Below are 18,667 nucleotides of genomic sequence, written 5' to 3' on the forward strand. Positions count from 1 at the left end.
ATGTGGGTGCGTGTTTATATATACATAATAAAACACACACACACACACGCATATGTTATCTTTTTTTTCATATAATCTTAATTTTAGTTTAACTTTTAATACTGTGCTTTTCACTTTTTTTATTTGTCCTTATTTCAGCTTTAGTTCGAGCAACTTCATTTTCAAACCTAGTTGTTTCGTCAACGTCGCCGAAACAGGTGCGCATAAACTTTTCTTAAGAAATAACCCTCAGCCCTGACAAGAACAATTTATGATGCAGGGGGAATGAGATCTAAAGTCTTGCCGACCTCTATAGACTGCGACGCAGGGTTGGAGTAGTACAGGTTCTGAGACATCCAGTCCAGAGCTAGTCCGACCGGAGAGCCCAGGATGGCTGCTGGTGCGAACTCAGTTCTGTTGGTACCATCTGACTTTACTCGATGAATCTCCCCCTGTGCAGGTAAATAAGATGCAATTAATAGACGAAATCCAAATGTTTGCTCAAAACCACCTTTTAACTCCGATTGTGATTTACCGGATGTTCCACCCAATAGATCGTCTGCTCAGCATCATCAAAGTCAACATCATATCCGTTCAGCAGCCCGGCGACCGGCACCATGGCGTCATTGCTTTTGTCGTTTGGATTGAGCGGGATGCCGTAAATGATGCTGTCTCTCACCACCACCAGGAACGGGTCCTCAACTGTAAAGCCATCAGCCATAATGCATATGGTGTTTATAAAAATGGGCTTTTCAGCGGTGTGACACATCTTACTTTTAACCAAACAATTATCTCAGGTGAAATAATTCAGTTATTTCTTATAAGCAAGCTCACGCATGCCTATCCTTGAGAAAAAGAAGTGCACTTTAGCATACTTTTATAAAAGCACTTATTAAGAAAATATCTGGAGGAAGGAATAATTGACGGAGAGCTGTTGACAAGGAACTGAGATAAAACACGGAAATGAGATAATATTGAGTACTGTATTTATTTGTTTGGGCAGTGTTGATGTGGGTTTTGGTTGTTTTGCTGTTGTAAGCGTAGACATGTATATATTAAAGATTGTAAGAACTCTGAAATAATAGAAATCATTTGGTGAAGTAAATGAGTTATAGTTAAAATTCATATTAAACGTAGTTAGTCACAACTTAAGATCGCTTATTTGCCTCACATTAGCATGACTTAAATGCATGTTTATATTTGTCATTTAAAATTAGTTTGAAATTTACACTGAAATGTGGTTTAAGTGCATTGGCAAGTAATTATATTATAAACTAAAATATACTTTATAACTTAGTTTTCATATTCTATGAAAGCTTGTTTTAAATATATTTGTAATCACACATTCGTAATGGTGATGAAGCAATTTAGTACATTTCAAATTCATCAACATTAAACATGATGTAGAAAAACACACTATAGATAAATTTACAGCACTTTTTAACAGTTTTTTTTTTCAATTTTACAAAGAAACATAAAAGAAGCCGATCTCTTCCAATGCTATTAAGCCTTGTATTCTAAAAAAATTATATATATATATATATATATATTATGCTTAAAACAATAAAAAATATAATAAAAATATCTGTCAGTGGTGTTAGAAAAATCATTTTAAAATAAATTTTTCTTAACCCATTTTTCTTTTCAGAAAATCTGTCATTTTGCTTCTCAAGTAAATTCACCTTGATTTAAAAATATTTACATACTTTTTTTAAGTAGCATTTTAAGTATCCTTTTTTTCAGCTATATTTTCTGCATTATCTGCAAATTCGTTTTATAAAATGTACATTTAAGATTTGCAAGCACCTACTTGATATAATTAAGCGCACTTATTTTTCCCAACGGACAGCACAGTTTCCCAGAATTAGGTATCATCTCGCAGATATGAGCTACTGGTGAAAAAGGTCTTGCAGAGTAAACATTGCTGTGTCAGCGCAGTTGATTGCGATAAACAGCCCATTCAATCACCGTTTGCCTAGATTAATTGTTAAACTCTCACGGAAGAATGCACTTGACAGCGCTAACAAAAGCTGAAACCTGAGCGAGGTTGAGAGTTTGCCCTAAGAGAATGTAAGGGCTTCTTAAGACTAAAGGCCTCTTGCGCGCTTTCATCCGTTACCGTCAGCTGAGCTAAGGCCTTTTATGATAGCAAATGTTTGCCTCTGCAAAGAAGCTTACTAAGTAAATCGAAAATGGGTTGCTGTTGACAAGTTTCCATTCCCGTGAAATCTATATCCAATTTTAACAGAAGACCGCTTCATTCGTTCACTGTGAAGTAGATTAAATGGACGGAGGCCAGATTTAAAGACATAGACACATGCATTATTCATGAAAACAGCCACAAACGGGAATAAACTGTTAAACTCATTGCATATCTTGTCCGTTAAAGCCCTTTTAGATACAATGGTAAGCATCATCCTCTTTCCCTCAACAAAAACCCAATAAGATTTTTCTGTTGGCTTTGGGTCAATGACCAACAAAAAATTAACAATTCTTACAGGTTCAATTCATTAGGAAAATTTGATGTGATGCTAATTAATAACCTAAAAAGAAGGGTCGTATCTAGCGAACAAAACAATCAGTTATTTTCTAGAAGGAAAATTAATTTCTATACTGCTCTTCTCATCTAGCTCTACGTGAATTATTTTTTTCTGGTTAAAGACAGTTAGGGTAGGTCTACAAACTCCCATCTCCTTTCCGCTCCAATTTTAAAATCATCTTAAATCGCCCTACATTGTGATTTTCCCATTTTTTTAAAGGACGTTTGACCTTCTTTGCATGTTCACACTTCTGCAGCGATGGGAGGAGAAAACAAGATGGGAGTTTTTAGACCTCCCCTAACTGTCTCTAACCAGAAAAAACAGTTCACGCAGAGCCAGGCAAAAGGAGCATTTGAGGTTAAAAAGCATTTAATTTTTATTTTTTTTAAATAACCCTTCTTCCTCTGCCGGGATTATATGATGCTGCATTTAAACTGCATTTTGGAAGTTCAATGTCAGGGCACCACAGAAGTCCATTAAAGACATGGACATCTTGGATGACAAGGGGGTAAGTACATTATCTGTAAATCTGTTCTAGAAGTAAACTTCTCCTCTAACTCAAAAGGGAAAACAAGATTATATTTCTTGCCTCAACTTCAGAAAAAAGACTTTAATATATTGCGTCATTATGAATCTCATGTGAATGCATCTTGGATTAAGAAAATGTATATATTTGCACTGTAAAGCAAAAAAACCCAAAGGTTTTTGGACTTTTTTAAAAGCTGAACTAACTTTAACTTGAATGTCGTAATTTTATAATGGCATGCTGTCATTTCTGTGTGAACGGTCCCTTCACAATGAGACACTCTGCTCTCCAGAAATCTGCCTCGGCCACAAATATTCTCGTTTCTCGTACCTCTAGCGCAAGTGAACTGGTCAGCGGCGAGGGTCCATCCAGACGGACAGGCACAGGAGTAGAACCTGGGAGCGACGGCTGACAGGAGACAGATGTGAGTGCAGGGGCTCGAACGGGGGTCACAGGGGTTATAACCTACAGAAAAAAACACATCAACACGTGAAATCAGTATCGCCCCTGTTTTCCTTTTTATAACGGGTTTCTGGTTTTATTGATACAATTCATTGGTGCATGTTATTCTAAAAGGTGTTGTTCTTGGACTGACATACAAAAGGGTGAAATATCATCCTTATATTGTAATCATTGTAAACGACCAAACATTATAAACTGTATTTACCGCTAACAGGTCTGTTTGAAATGACATGTTTTGTGAAATGCGCTATATACGTAAATAAACTGATTTTACTAAACCATTGTAAAGAAAATGTATACTTTTATTTAGCATTAAAAAAGTTCAAAAAATGTGTAATAACGTATATAACGAAAGATGTAACATGACTACATTTTAAAAGTGCGTAGGTAACAGTCACAAAAGTGGACTTTTATATTATTAACATAACCTATAAATCTAATCTACAAATATATATATAATAAATAAATAAATATATATATATATAATATATATATATATATATATATATATATATATATATGAAATATATATATATATATATATATATATATATATATATATATATATATATATATATATATATAATAAAAATATATTTTTGAGATTTGAAGTATACTACAAGAGCGCGATCAGTGCAAGCTTTTCAAACCTGATTCTCATCATAGTGACTTCCAGAAATGCTTTTGTTGTTGTCAAATTAGCTGTATTTAATCCTAACATTAACACACTTCTCCTGCTCGTTGGCTGTATATTTAGGTTTTGTGATCAGTGCTGTACCTGCAGGCTGTCGGGCCGGATGAAGTGCCACCAGACCCATGGGCTGGGGCAGATTATACAGCATCACCGTCTGGTTCTGACCGTGCCATTTGTTGGCCCGGATCACGCGGTTGACGTATCTGTCGGTCCAATAGACAAAATCCTCAAAAATGGTAATTGCGTGGGGATGTTGCAGTACCTTTTCATTGAAAAACAAGAGGTGTTTTATTTATTCACACAGTAATTGTGAAAAAAAGCAATCATATTTTTTAAACACACTTAGGCTTTAAATACATTTTACGCAAGTATGCAAATACAGATGCGTTGCATTACAAACTAGAGCTTATTTTGCATGCATTTAAACTAAAAACACCATTCAAACGCATCGCAAGCCCACTTTAGCATTTTGTAAAAAATGGCATCTGCAGACCAATTAAAACTATTATTTTACAAGCTGTGCTTTTTGCTTGATCAAACTTTCCATAAAAATAAAATGCATTATACATTTTTTATTTGCTTTGTGCATCTGTGTTCACATACTTGCAACTACATTTCAGACAACGTCTTGCCACTATATACACAACTTCAGAGCTCAAATCCCAAATATTCAATATTTGAAACAGTGTCATATTGCTTAGACTGCGAATAAAGATTTTCTTCCTTGTTATTTTTGTCCTGTTTTTCAGTACAAATATCAAAAATGTCATATAAACATTTACTTTTGATGCAAAAAAAAACAGAGTTTATGATAAAAAAAATGTATAAAATAAAGTAGAAAAATAAAAATCAAGTCTTATTCTCTTATTCCACTAGCAGATATTTTATCTTGTTTTCGGCAAAATCAAAATTTTTAAAAAGCCCATTTCTGCCGCTGAAAAAAGGTAAGTGCGACTTTTTATCACAGTTTTTATCACAATTCAGACATTTTATCTCACAAATGAGAATTTTGTGAGACATCTGCAACTCTACATTTCGTAATTCTGCCTTTTTTTTGCAGTCATAATATCAGAAATGCAATCGCAATTCTGAGAAATAAAGTCAGAAATCTGCAGTATAAACTCACAATTGTGTAATAAAGGCTTCTCTTTTCAGTTGTGGCTTTTGTTCACAATCATGCAAATCTGACTTTATAACACACAATTGTTCAGATTCACAGCAAAAACTCAATTCTGATACATGTTTCAGAAAACAAGACTTCTTATATTAGAATTTTCCTGATTTTAAAACGGTTACACCGGGCGAACAAGACAAAAACTCTGAGAAAGAGCACTATTTTTGCATTCTGCAATGCTACACTATCACCTGTGTGATATTCATAAACATAAATGAGTAAATAAGGTCTCACCAAATCACTGGCCAACACTTGTTTCCGGTTCTTTCCATCGTAATCACAGTAGTCGATAAAGTCTAAGTAAGCGTCTGCAAAGTAAAGCAGGTTGTTGGGGTAGTCGATGGTTAAGCCATTGGGCCAATAAAGTTTGCTGCTGATGATTGTGGTCCTTAATTTCCCATCCATGCTGGCTCTCTCGATACGAGGATTTCTGCCCCAGTCCGTCCAAAACATCAGATGTGTGCTGGAATACATAAAAACGGATTTCGTTTTCAACTTCTGATCATTTCAATTCATTGTCATGCTATTTGGTTGCTGATCTCACTTGTTTCTAGGGTCCACGACCAGACCCCTTGGATTGGTCACGTTTTCACTAATCAGCACTGTTCTGTGAGACCCGTCCAGTTTGGACACCTCTACGGTCTCCAAAATATAGTCCGTCCAGTAAAGGTTTCTGCCAACCCAGTCGACGGCGAGGCTCTCAGTAACAGTCACGCCGCTGTCAAAGATCTGCCCAAGAAGACAAACGATTTTTTTTTAGGGTTTAATGATGTTCACGTCGACTGTAAAGATGCTGGAGCGGGGTTTTTGACACTCACCACGGTCCGGTCAGTCCCATTTTTGTGAGCGCTCCATATTCTGTCCTGGGTGGTGTCAGACCAGTAAATACGATCCGTGACGGAGTCGAAATCCACTGCCACGATATTACGGCCATCACGAACTAGAGAGCGGATAACGTTCGGCTGTGCGAGGATATCGTCTGACACAATCTGATTCCGACTGGCCACTAAGAGCAAGGCCTCTCGAGATCCTGTCAGGTTCAGAAAGAGAGCATAAAATAATGTCAAGTACTATTGCAATTTTCAATAACTTTTTATATATCGTTTTTTATTTTCATTTTAATATTTTTTAAATGTAATATATTCCTGTGATGAAATGATGTGTTCAGTGTCATATTGTCCTTCTGCAATCGTTCTAACATGCTGAATAGGGGCCCATACACAGAATTCAAAAGAATAGCATTTATTCAAAAAAATAATAATAATAATTCAAATTTTTGGAACAATTGCTGTTACATCTGGTCATTTTAATGTATCCCTGTTAAAAAAATTCTTTCTTTGAAAAAAAAAAACATATTAAAAATCCTATTAACCACAAACTTTTGAAAAATACTGTAAACTAAAAAAAAATCTATCTATCCATATATATATATATATATATATATATATATATATATATATATATATATATATATATATATATTATATTATTATTATTATTATTAGTTGAGGTTTCTTTCTAAAAACATCTGTCTTTTTAGTAACTATTTTGATACATTCAAATATTTTGTCAGCAATTATTTTATCTTTCTGACTGTTACATGACAATTTTCTTTTCAAATTCACAATTTATTTTTGTATTTAAAACAGTCCTTTAGATTAAAAAGGCTTTCAAATTCACGAGAAACAATTCCGTCAATAATAAAATAAAATTTATATATTTATATATATATATATATATATATATATATATAAATAAAAATAAATCTTATTTAACAGTTTAGCAAATTTCTGAATAATTGTAAAGTCTTTAAAACTATAAAATAACTGTGAATGTATTAAACATTTAAAAAGTATTAAACATTTTGATGCTTATAATAAAATGTAATTTTTTTTATTTTAAGTTTTATATAGTTATAATAATGATGAAAAGGCTTTCACAATGAGAAACTTAATTCAGTTAAGGTTGTCCAATACTTGACCGGCAGCCAGGCTTTGTGCTTCATATTCGCAAAAATCTGATTATAATTTAAAGTACACCGTTATCTCAAAATATATCAAATAACCTCGACAGGGCTAGAAATGAATCCAAACACGCATCAGCTCTCAGTTATAAAACTGTGCAAGACGTATCTGACATGGCCAAATAGAAATATAAAAAAAAAAGAGACCCGTTGAAAAGCATCATTCAGAAAGAAGACGAGGTGTATCGGATGACAGCATTTTTCACCGGGTTATCTGGAGGGAATGGGCTCTTCTGAGCGGGCAGAGCTTATAAACAACCCTTTGTTTGGTGATTACCGCCTAATTACCCCCATAAGAAAGTTTGTGACTGACATATATGTTATTCATCTTATCTGGGGTAATCCGAGAAGCCACACCAGACCCAGCTGAGCAGGTCCAGTTGGCCTCCGCTCCGCTAATATCTGTCTTAGCACTGTCAGAGATCCCAAAGCTCAGCGGAGACGCACTAACCTGAGGCCTTGCAGGTGCGTCCGTCCGCCTCTAGAGTGTATCCGTCCTGACAGTGGCAGCGGAAGGAGCCTCTCTCGTTGAAGCAGTGCTGACTGCAGACGCCCGGAGGATGGCATTCGTCGATGTCCTCGCACGTCTTTGAGTCGTTACTCAGCTGGAAGCCCATGGGACACGTGCACTGGGCTCCGAACGGGCCCTGGATGCAGCCGTGAGTGCATCCCGCGTTGTTATCAGAGCAGCTCTCCTGATCTGTGAGGAAGCAGAAACATTTAGATGAATGACGGTGAAAAAAAAAGCATGCAAGGTATTCTGGGAACATGCCTTGCACAACCATTAGTACTAGGGCTGGGCAATATCTGTATAAATCTGTACAGTTTAAAATTGACTAAAATGTGTGGTTTTCGTGTCCAAAAAACTGTTTAATACATTCTACACAATGACATTTTTATTACAGTTAACTGAAAACATGACAATAACTGCAGTAAAATATTTCAATTCAAATAAAAGTGAGAAAAAATAAGGAAGGGGAAGGGAAAAATGTATTTTACATATTTTATTTCCGCTAGTTGGCAAGGAAATATTTCTCATTTTCATTTAGTTTTTCTTCATGTACTAAAATACTAAAAAAAATTTTTACTCAAAAGTAAAATAAAAATTTTATATATACACATATAAAAATTTAATTCTAATTTAAAAGCATAAAAATACAATTAAAAATTGTTAAAAATATTACAATTAATAATTAACAAGTATTTCATAAATATCATGTATATGCACCAAAAATCTATACATAGAAAAATTAAAACGGCAATATTTATTTACATATATTTATATTTCGAACTTAATAATATATATATATATATATATATATATATATATATATATATATATATATATATATATATATATATAAAAGCCACCATTTGTGAACTTCGTTCAAATTAATTGGTTTATCTATTAGAAAAGAAATCAAAATGACCAACTCTAATGTTTTCAAAACATTTTCCAAAACAAAAAAGTGTTTGCAAAACTAATCTACGAAAATGAATTAAAATAATTTTTTTAAGTCATTCATCAAAAGGGATGACATTGAAGAAAACCTAATGTCCAAAATGTTAATAATTAAAGTTATAATACTCACGATATTGCTTAATTTTTAAAATCACTGCAAATATATTGTGAATATTCCGTATATCGCCCAGCCCTAATGTTTACTGTTGCAATCTAAGCTACTTTGGTGGTTGTGCACCATTTCTATGCACTAACACACGTAATATATTTCAAAAACAGTTCTACGCACTACACCTCTATAATGTGTCTATAATGCTAAACACACACAATCTTGTCGTATTTAGACACTCTGATTGTAACTGGAGGGTTAGTGAGTACAGCCAGACAGATAACCCGGGAGAGATTAGTACTTCATGCAGAGGATTGTGGGTGATTAGGGACTTAGCCTACCTGGTAAGGGCTCATCTGTGAGAAGGGAGAGCAACATGGAAGGAAAATCACAGATCATTTTAATGTTAATTTCCAGATTAGCTAAATACATGCATGATTTGACACATGGGATTTATAACGCAGACGACATACTGCGATGCTCCGTGTACTCGAATCAACTGAACGAACACGATATCAACAGAAACAATAAAGATTTCCAGACAAGTTAAGCTCTAACAGCAGCATTTGTAACATGAATGTGTAACCGAGCAACTGCTAGACCCCCGTAGTATGGAAAAAATACTAAAAAAAGTTAACGAGGACCAGAAACTGTTGGGATTCCCACATTCTTCAAAATATCTTTATGTTCAACAGTAGAAAGAAGCTCAAACAAGTATGAGCAAATGATAAAAAAAATATTTATGCAGCTCATTAGGATTTAGAACAAAGCCGAGATGTTTATTAGGGAGCTACTAGCTAAAGACTAATCTTTAACTTCTAATCTTAACAACAACTAGTCAATATATAACACTGTATGCTTTGTCTTTATATACTACCATTCGAATGACATTAAAAAACAAATTGAGCAAGAATACATTAAATGAATCAAAGGTGACAGTAAAGACGTTAATAATGTTACCAAAAATTTCTATTTCAAATAAATGTTGTTCTGGTATTTGATAGAAATGGTTTCCAGTTTAAATCTGAAAGCTGAATACGTAAGCTTTCCATTTATTTAGGACATTATTAAGCCGAGACACAACTATTTGAAAACCTGAAATCTTGAGAGTGCAAGGAAAAAAACTAATCTAAACATTGAGAAAATCGCTATTAAAGTTTTTTAAGTTCTTAGTAATGCATATTGCTAATCAGAAATTGATTTTCTATATTTAAATTAAAATTGACAAAAAATTTAATGGAGCGTTATTTTTGGCACAAATGAAAAATAATGAGATAATTAAGATCATTTCCATCCATGCAATGTATTTTTGGCTACTGCTACAAATACACCTGTGCAACTTGTGACTGCTTTTGTGCTCTAGGTTCACATGTATCCAAACTGATTTAATTGTAATAGTATTACACAATATTAGTGTTTTTATCACATAAACCTAGCCTCGGTGACTCTTATTTCGACCGGTACCGTACGCGTCTTACGCACTGCTGCGAATCTCAGTAAAACATATGGCATGACTTACTGCAGAGAGGGGATTCATCAGCGCCGTTGGGACAGTCTGGCGTGTTGTCACACACCCTGCTGAGGTTAACGCACACACTGTGTCCAGGGCACTGCCACTGCCAGCTGGGACAGCGGAACGGCGGCGTGGGACAGTCTCGCTCGTCGCTGCCGTCCCGACAGTCGTTATCACCGTCACATATCCAGCCACGGAAGACACAGTTGCCGTTATCACAGCGGAACTGTGAGGAGGGACACGTGCGCGGAGGGCAGGCGTGGTGCTCATCTGAGCCATCTTCACAGTCTGGGTGCCCGTCGCATTCCCAGTTCGAGGGAACGCAACTGCCGTCTGACTGGCACTGAAACTCGCTCTCGTGGTGACACATGCCAGGCGGCCTCGTGGCTGGAAGGGTCAAAGGTTGCGTTAGCTTCATTTAACATACATCATGATACAAGCTTCCAGAGGTTTGTAAAAAACGTTTAATATAATGTTCTTTAAAGGAACGCGCCACTCTTTTTTAATATAGGCTCATTTTAGTCTGTTTTATTTTAATCATCCTAATTTTTTTGGTGTTTTTTGGAGTGGAATATGACCTGGACCTGGATTCAAATTTTTGTTATTTTTAAATAGGCTCATTTTTCGAATTAAACAGTTGAATTTTACCGTTTTTTAATCCGGTTCTGGGTCTGGCAGTGCACTTTTAGCATAGTTTAGCATAGATCATTGAACCGGATTAGACCATTAGCATCATGCTCAAAAATGACCAAAGGCTCTATTCTGTAGTTCCATTGTGACAGATATAAAATGAAAATGTTCTATTTTCTAAGCCGATGTGGCTGGGAGCGATACTCTCATTCCGGTGAAATAATCAAGGATATTACGCAGCGCCTGAAAGTAGTCCCCAGCATTTAGGCGCTGCGTAATATCATTGCACCTGCTGTGCCTGCCACGTCAGCCTAGAAAGTTGCAACTTTTCATTTTCTGTTGATCTTGGTACACAATGTATCTACCGAAGAATAACATTTTAGAAAAATAGCGAAACTCTTTCACTTTTTGAGCTTGATGCTAATGATCTATGCTAAGCTGCAGCTAAAAGTACTATCATCAGATCCGGAGATTGGTTAACCTTTAGGGGGAGTTGGAAAATTAAAAAAATAATAAAAAAATTCTTTAATAATTAATCAAGAAGATGATTAAAAAAATACACTGATTTATATATATATATATATATATATATATATATATATATATATATATATATATATATATATATATATATATATAGTAGTTAAATAATTATTATTTTATTTTTTTATTATTTTAAAACAGACTTAGGCCTTGTGCCAGACTGTTTCAACTAAAATAAATCTTAAAATATCTTAAAATATGTCAGTGCCTTTGTTTTGTCTCATCAGTACTGTTTTTTTTCTAAAAGCATGTTCATAAAGGAATATTCTAACTGAACTACTGCGGAGCCAGGACATAATATTTTGTAACATTTATAATTTTTTTTATTTCTCCCCACATTTAATTACCTTAATGCAAAATATGTTGTATCCTCGGATTAACCATTCAGAAAAATGGAAATTTTAAATCTATAAATTTAGAATAATAAATGAATAAATAAATAATAATGTCACATTGCAAAAACAAAAACAATATGACATTAACTTTAGTATTAGGTCTAAAGTTCGTAGTGTGGACAGTTACCTGGAAATGTTTTTTTGTGAGATCCACTCATTAATCAGCTCAATATGTAATGCAGCTAATGCGCTGTTAAAAATGATCAGAGACAAATAGAGGATTCGTTTTCCTTATACTTACGACAACCAGATTCATCCGAGCGATCGTTACAATCGAACACCCCATCACATCGGTAGTAGGAATTGACGCACTGATGGCCGTTTGCACACTTAAACTCAAACGCTGTGCAGTTGTACACTGATGATCAAGAAGAACAAGAATCACTCAGATCTGTATTCTGTGTATCCATCTATGTTTGCACAGCTATTGGTGGGTATGTCTGGTTTACGTCGAAATAATAGTTTAGGAAGAATTTAAATGGTATTAACACATTTTAATATACAATATGTATTGTTAGATGAAATGCAAAATAAACTCTTACCACAGCCCTGCTCATCTGCTCCGTCAGCACAATCTCTGTCTCCATCGCACACGTAGTTGGGGTCAATGCAGCGGTGGTCCGGACACTGGAACTGACCGGGATGGCATGTGCCAATCGAATCTAGAAGAAGAGACACCATAAGAAAAGTGCAGAAGCTCTTTTGAAGCCCGTAATGTACGTGATTCTCAATCATGTTTCACTCAGATGTTTTACTCCTGAAATACCTTAGGATACATAAAAACAGTCACGAGAATATACAGTGGAATATGAACAGCAAAGAGCTCATTTTTTCAAATTCTGAAAATGTTTTTAATGGTTTTGGTTTTAGTTAACTGTAATATCTGTACGTCTCACCACAGTTGTTCTCGTCGGATCCATCTCCGCAGTCGTTGTCGGTGTCACAGAGCCATGTGCGGGGGATACAATGATGGTTGGCACAGCTGAACTGGTCAGCCTGGCAAGTGCCAGGGGTCTGGGTGGGACAGTCCCTCTCATCACTGCCATCAAAACAGTCATTGTGTCCGTCACAGTGCCAGCTTCTGGGCACACAGCGCTGATTGGCACAGGTGAAGGCGATTGGCGAGCATGTGTTATCTGTGAGCCAGCAGAGTAAACATGCTTATTTTCATAGAAAGTGGAAAAAAAAATCTCATTGAAATGCATGGATTTTTTTAACTGAAGGACTACAGCATGGCGCTAGCAATGCCATTATTATAGGTTTTGACTCTCTTAGCATACACAACCCTGGAGCACAAAACACAAAAACTAAATCTTAAGTGGTCTTGGGGTATATTGGGGCATTTAAGTCTTAACCGGTCTTGGGGTATATATTTGTAGCAATAGCCCAAAATACAACGTATGCATTTTAAAAAACATTAAGGTGTTAAGTAAAGATCATGTCCCATGACGAGATTTAGTAAATTTCTTACCGTAAATATAAATTCTAATATATATATAAAAAAAAAAAGATCTTCATTTGAACAAAGGTGATTTAGAATATTTAGATTTTTTTTGCACCCTCAGACTTTCAAATAGTTGCATCAAATATTGTCTGATCTTAACAAGCCATGCTTCAGTGGAAAGCATTCAGATAATGTATAAATCTCAATTTTGGGTAACCACTGACCACAGTAGGAAAAAAGACATAGCCTGGTTTTTTAACTTTTTTCAAATTATCTTCCTTTGTGTTCGGCAGAACAAAGAAATTCATACAGTTTTGGAACAACTTAATGACAACAGAATTTTAATATTTGGTTTTGTGGTCCAGGGTCACATATGTAACTGCATGATGTAAATATAATTTATTTGGGTTGTATTTATTTTTATTCATATTAGCTTCTCTAGTATGAAGTGTTTTTATAGTTTATGTTAATTTCTAATGCTGTGCCAAGCTGGTAAGTGTACTAGTGTAGAGATTTTTGAACAAGTGACCTAAGTAATGAAAATAATAACCTTGTGATTGCTTATTACTACCCTTCAGCATGAATGTTTGCATGAAATATAAAGTAAAATATTACTATGAGCGCCGCAGTTGGCCTCGTCGCTGTTGTCGTGGCAGTCATCGACGCCGTCACATTGGTAGCTCTGAGGGACACATTTCCCGTTAGTGCAGGAGAAAGAGTTAGAGCCACACTGGAGGGTCGGCGGCTCGTTGGATGGATCATCCACACACGTCTGCTGATTGGCTTCAAGCTTCATTCCGTACGGACATCCACAGACTCGCTGAGAGTACGGCGCTGGGAAACAGAAATGACTGCAGTCTCCATTTGGGTTCGTTTGCCTGTTGCAGAAGTTAGATCCTGTTAGGAGTAAAAAAAAAAAAAAAAAAAAGTTATATTGCAAACACGTTTGATCGATTTGCCGTATTTAAATAAATGGCCTTTACAAACCTTTGTGGAGGCGGTACGTTTAACACAAAAATTAGTAATCGACAGAAAGCGAGTCTCACCAATCTGCGAGTCGGCGTTGAAGGACTTGACATGCATGATGTGGCTGATCCCTCGGCGTATGATCATCATCTCCCCTCCGTCTGTTTTACGGACCCTCACGATTCCACCCAGCCTCCAGTCGGTGAAGTACACGTAACCTGGACCAGAAAACTTCATTAATGTAATCAAACAGGCCATCTCTGAGAAATACCAGAGCGTGAACTCTGACTTGTGCCCTTTCGTCATTCAGCACCTAACTGACGAACTGCTCTGAGGCTGTAGTGACCTTCATTTCACAGATACCAGACGTGACTGTCCATCATCAACGAAAAGGCCAATGAGACTAATGTTTAGGACGACAGTGAGATCATGACAGACATCAGTGAACGGCAAAATGAAAATTTCGTCAGTCAGTGTGTTTAATTTAAACTGCTTTCTAAAAGTCAGCCACATCTCAGTGTAGACAGACATACAGATAATACAGATAGAGAATGATACAATGATAGAACAATTCATAGAATGATAGATTGATAGATAGATAGATAGATAGATAGACAGATAGATAGATAGATAGATAGATAGATAGATAGATAGATAGATAGATAGATAGATAGATAGATAGATAGATAGATAGATAGGATGACAGACAAAACAATAGAAGGATAGATAGGACAGTAGATAAATGGACAGGATGAGAGACAAAATAATATAACAATAGAATAATAGATAAAATGATAGAACAAGTTGTCGCCCTGAATTGATTTCATGACTGATGTAATCGGAGGTCACCCCTCATTATTCCTGTAAAATCTGATGCCAATCAAACCAAAAATCCTCAAGTTATGCCAACTTCCTGTTTTAGCACGTTGAGACATAGAAATCAACTTTCTGCCATCACGTCATTTTTCAAGACATCCTGAAATCTCATCCTGCATTTGAAATTTGTCAGAGCCAATTTTCAAAAAATCTGTAGGATCAGTTCGAAAAAGTTCGTTAAAAAAAACACTGAAAAATGCATAATTTTCAAAATGTCCGACTTCCGGTTTGACAAAGTTAATCAAATAGATAGATAGATAGATAGATAGATAGACACACCTCCAAAGACAGTAAGTCCAAACGGATGGGAGATCTGAGTGATGCGATCCAAAGACAATCTGTTTTGTCCGTCAAAGTTGCTGTGCTCGATCTTATCGAAGAAGGCATCGACCCAATACAGCCGCATGGCACTGAGAGACAGAGACATGATCCGAGAGGGTTTTAAACCAATGCTGAGAAACAGGATTATGTCAGATCATGTTTTAAGGAGATTAGCCGTGAGTGTGCTATTGAATGTGCAGCAAAACTAATAATATGAGTCACGGCTTTAGGAAGCCATCGAAGTTAAAGCAAAAAGAGGAAGGTTTATGAATGAAACAGACATGTGGCATTGTTTGTGGTATTATGAGCACAACTGAATGCTGTATTTTAGTAGTTTCATGTTGGGAACTGTAACTCACCTCCAGTCAATGGCTAAGCCATTCGGCCAGCCGAGAGTGGTGTTTACAATCGACTGAGCATGTGACCCGTCACCCCAGGCCCGCATAATCTTCGCAGGACGGTACCAGTCAGTCCAGAAAATATAACTGCCGAGCATAAAGACACATACAGCTTTAAAAGAAATAAACATTCTGTCATCATACCCACTCTCACACCTCAGTCAAACACAAGCTTCTTTACACGCAGTTAAAATGAATGAGCGCTAGAGCTTATAAACTTCAAAAAGGACGCAAAGTAAACGTACGATAAAAGATGTTCATATTATTTGTGAGTTATACACACATACACACACTATACCACTCAAAAGGTAAGATTATTGTAATTTACTGCATCTATCTGTTAACAGAAACATTAAAAACAGAAATATAGTAAAATAATATTACAATTTAAAACAGCTTATTTATATTTTAAACAGTTATTTATTCATTTTGTTTCTCAGGATTCTTTGATGAACATAACGTTTCTGTTTGAAATGGAAATCTTTTGCCTCACATTCATTGTATGAACTGTCACTTTTCATTAATTTAATGTATCTTTGCTGAATAAAACGGGTTTTTAACAACACAGTATATACTGAAGTCATATGGACTACTTTATAATATACCTTTCACTCATGGGTTGGTCAGCCCCAGTCCTCATTCATTTAACTGAAAAGAGGGGCCAAAAGTCATAGGTTTGGGATCGATGTTGTTGAGGGAACAATGCCAAAATCACCACAAATCTTCACCCCGTGCCTTCACCAAAGGCCAAATTAATAGGTGGGGATGCATTCGAAACCATCCGATGGGATTTATTTATAAACTGTGAGGTATAGACAGTTTATCTGAGTGCTCTGCGGGGTTTTCCCCCGTTAAGCCAAGTTCTTAGTGTGCACTACAATACCGGCCTTCATGCAGCACTAATCTAGTCTCCTGGGCCCAGAGGCCTCATGACTTTGAAGCCATTGGAAATGTCCCACTAGCACGGCATAAAGAGCTCCTTTATCTGTGCCAGGTTCAAAGCAGGAGCAATCTATGAATGGCTGGGCACCTCCTGCATTATGAAAGGTGTGACTGGACACAAGTGGCCCGATTGTTAATGCTTTTTCATGGTCTTAGGGAAACAGAGAGGCAAGGTGAAAGCAGGGCTCCCCCGAGCAATGTTTCTGGCTCACGGTCGCTCGCTGAATTGTGTCTGTTGACATTTGAACGTGCCTGTGATTTCAAACTCGCAACCCCTTTTTCCATGAAGGAGGAAGTTTGAGTGTGTTTATTTTGTGAATACAACTTTTGGCCTACCGTAGCAATGGTTCTGTTCCAACATTAGCATATCGCCTGCCCACTTGATGCTCTTTTTGCATTGGTCTGAATGATAATGCAAATTTATTCTTTGCCACTAGGTGTAACTTTTGGAGCAATAAAAATAGACGTAACGCTGTACACAAAATAGCACTGGGCTCACATTATCAGGCATTACAGGCATTGAAAATTATTAGCCTTCTGTAGAGGAGGGGTTTGGAAAAATTAATTGTTGAGCGAATGATTTGAGAATCGTTGAGCAAGAAAAAAAAGAAGCAAATTAAGATAATGAAAGTGTTTTTTGACTTTGCATACATTGCAACCTGTTGTTGGGGACTCCCAAAACTGAAATATGTATATTTCAGACACCATAATACAATAAAAAAATATTTTGGGTGACAGATAAAAAAATATATATATATTTTATATTTATATATAAATATATATATAAATATATTTATATATATATATATATATATTTTTTAATATTCCTCTGGCAACTAAACATTGACAATTGCACATAACACAAATACTAAAACTATAATTAAAACTCAAAACATAAATACAAAACCTAATTCACTCACCCAGCCACTGGGTGGACCACTATGGATCTGGGGTTGTTGAGGTTTCGTACAATGGCTCGTCTGGACTTATCCGCGACCTTCATGACAGATATACTCCTGTAGCGTGGATCTGTCCAGTACAGGTTCTTCGATATCCAATCATAAGCAAGATCTTCCACACCATCCACCCGATTGGCTGCTAGCACCTCCCTGCCTGTGTAGTTTAATGCAAAAAAATTTAAATTAGTGTAAAAATTAGCGTAGTCCACTTCTTGAACTTTATGGAATCCTGATAAAAAAACAAAAAAAAACATTCTCACAAAAATATCGGTAAATCATCAACAATGAAAATTCAGCTTTGAATGACTGAAAAAAATAATATTTTAAATATTTTTAAATAGTTTGTAATTTTAAACAGTTATTTTAAATGAAATTCATATTACTTTTTTATTAAATAGGGTAAAACAGTGCAAATGAATATGCTATCCCTTATATGTGTCTCACAGGTGTTGAATAAAACAAGCGAACTGTCTATATTGTTTTGGGTTGAGTCAGGGGAGGAGGGTATTAGTGTCCTGGATTTCTATTAGAAATGTAGTCCAACACCAGCGAACACATTATCTCATGTAGTTGGCCTTTGAAGGCAGCTGATAGGAGAGATCACATGCAGCAAAATGTGTTGTTGGCACACAGCAAATATCCCGAGGGCTGAGTGGAGTATTCAGCGAGTATCAGTTTCTCATTTTATCTGCTTACAAGTCAAGGACATTT

The 18,667-nt window shown here is 35.9% G+C and overlaps 1 protein-coding gene across 1 annotated transcript in view; it reads right to left on the minus strand.

Moving 5' to 3' along the window:
- Nucleotides 1-18,667, minus strand: part of lrp2a (low density lipoprotein receptor-related protein 2a) — a 95,306-nt gene that overhangs the window by 46,943 nt on the left and 29,696 nt on the right. The window contains 17 exon segments of the mRNA XM_043248836.1: nt 288-431; nt 515-681; nt 3,376-3,510; nt 4,286-4,463; nt 5,610-5,838; nt 5,920-6,104; nt 6,194-6,405; nt 7,850-8,098; nt 10,489-10,869; nt 12,292-12,408; nt 12,593-12,712; nt 12,947-13,186; nt 14,110-14,391; nt 14,541-14,678; nt 15,616-15,746; nt 16,017-16,142; nt 17,918-18,110. Of these exon segments, the coding sequence (XP_043104771.1) occupies nt 288-431; nt 515-681; nt 3,376-3,510; nt 4,286-4,463; nt 5,610-5,838; nt 5,920-6,104; nt 6,194-6,405; nt 7,850-8,098; nt 10,489-10,869; nt 12,292-12,408; nt 12,593-12,712; nt 12,947-13,186; nt 14,110-14,391; nt 14,541-14,678; nt 15,616-15,746; nt 16,017-16,142; nt 17,918-18,110 (3,227 nt within the window).

Source organism: Puntigrus tetrazona, chromosome 9 (genome assembly GCF_018831695.1).
Source record: "Puntigrus tetrazona isolate hp1 chromosome 9, ASM1883169v1, whole genome shotgun sequence".
NCBI classification, from domain to species: Eukaryota; Metazoa; Chordata; class Actinopteri; order Cypriniformes; family Cyprinidae; genus Puntigrus; species Puntigrus tetrazona.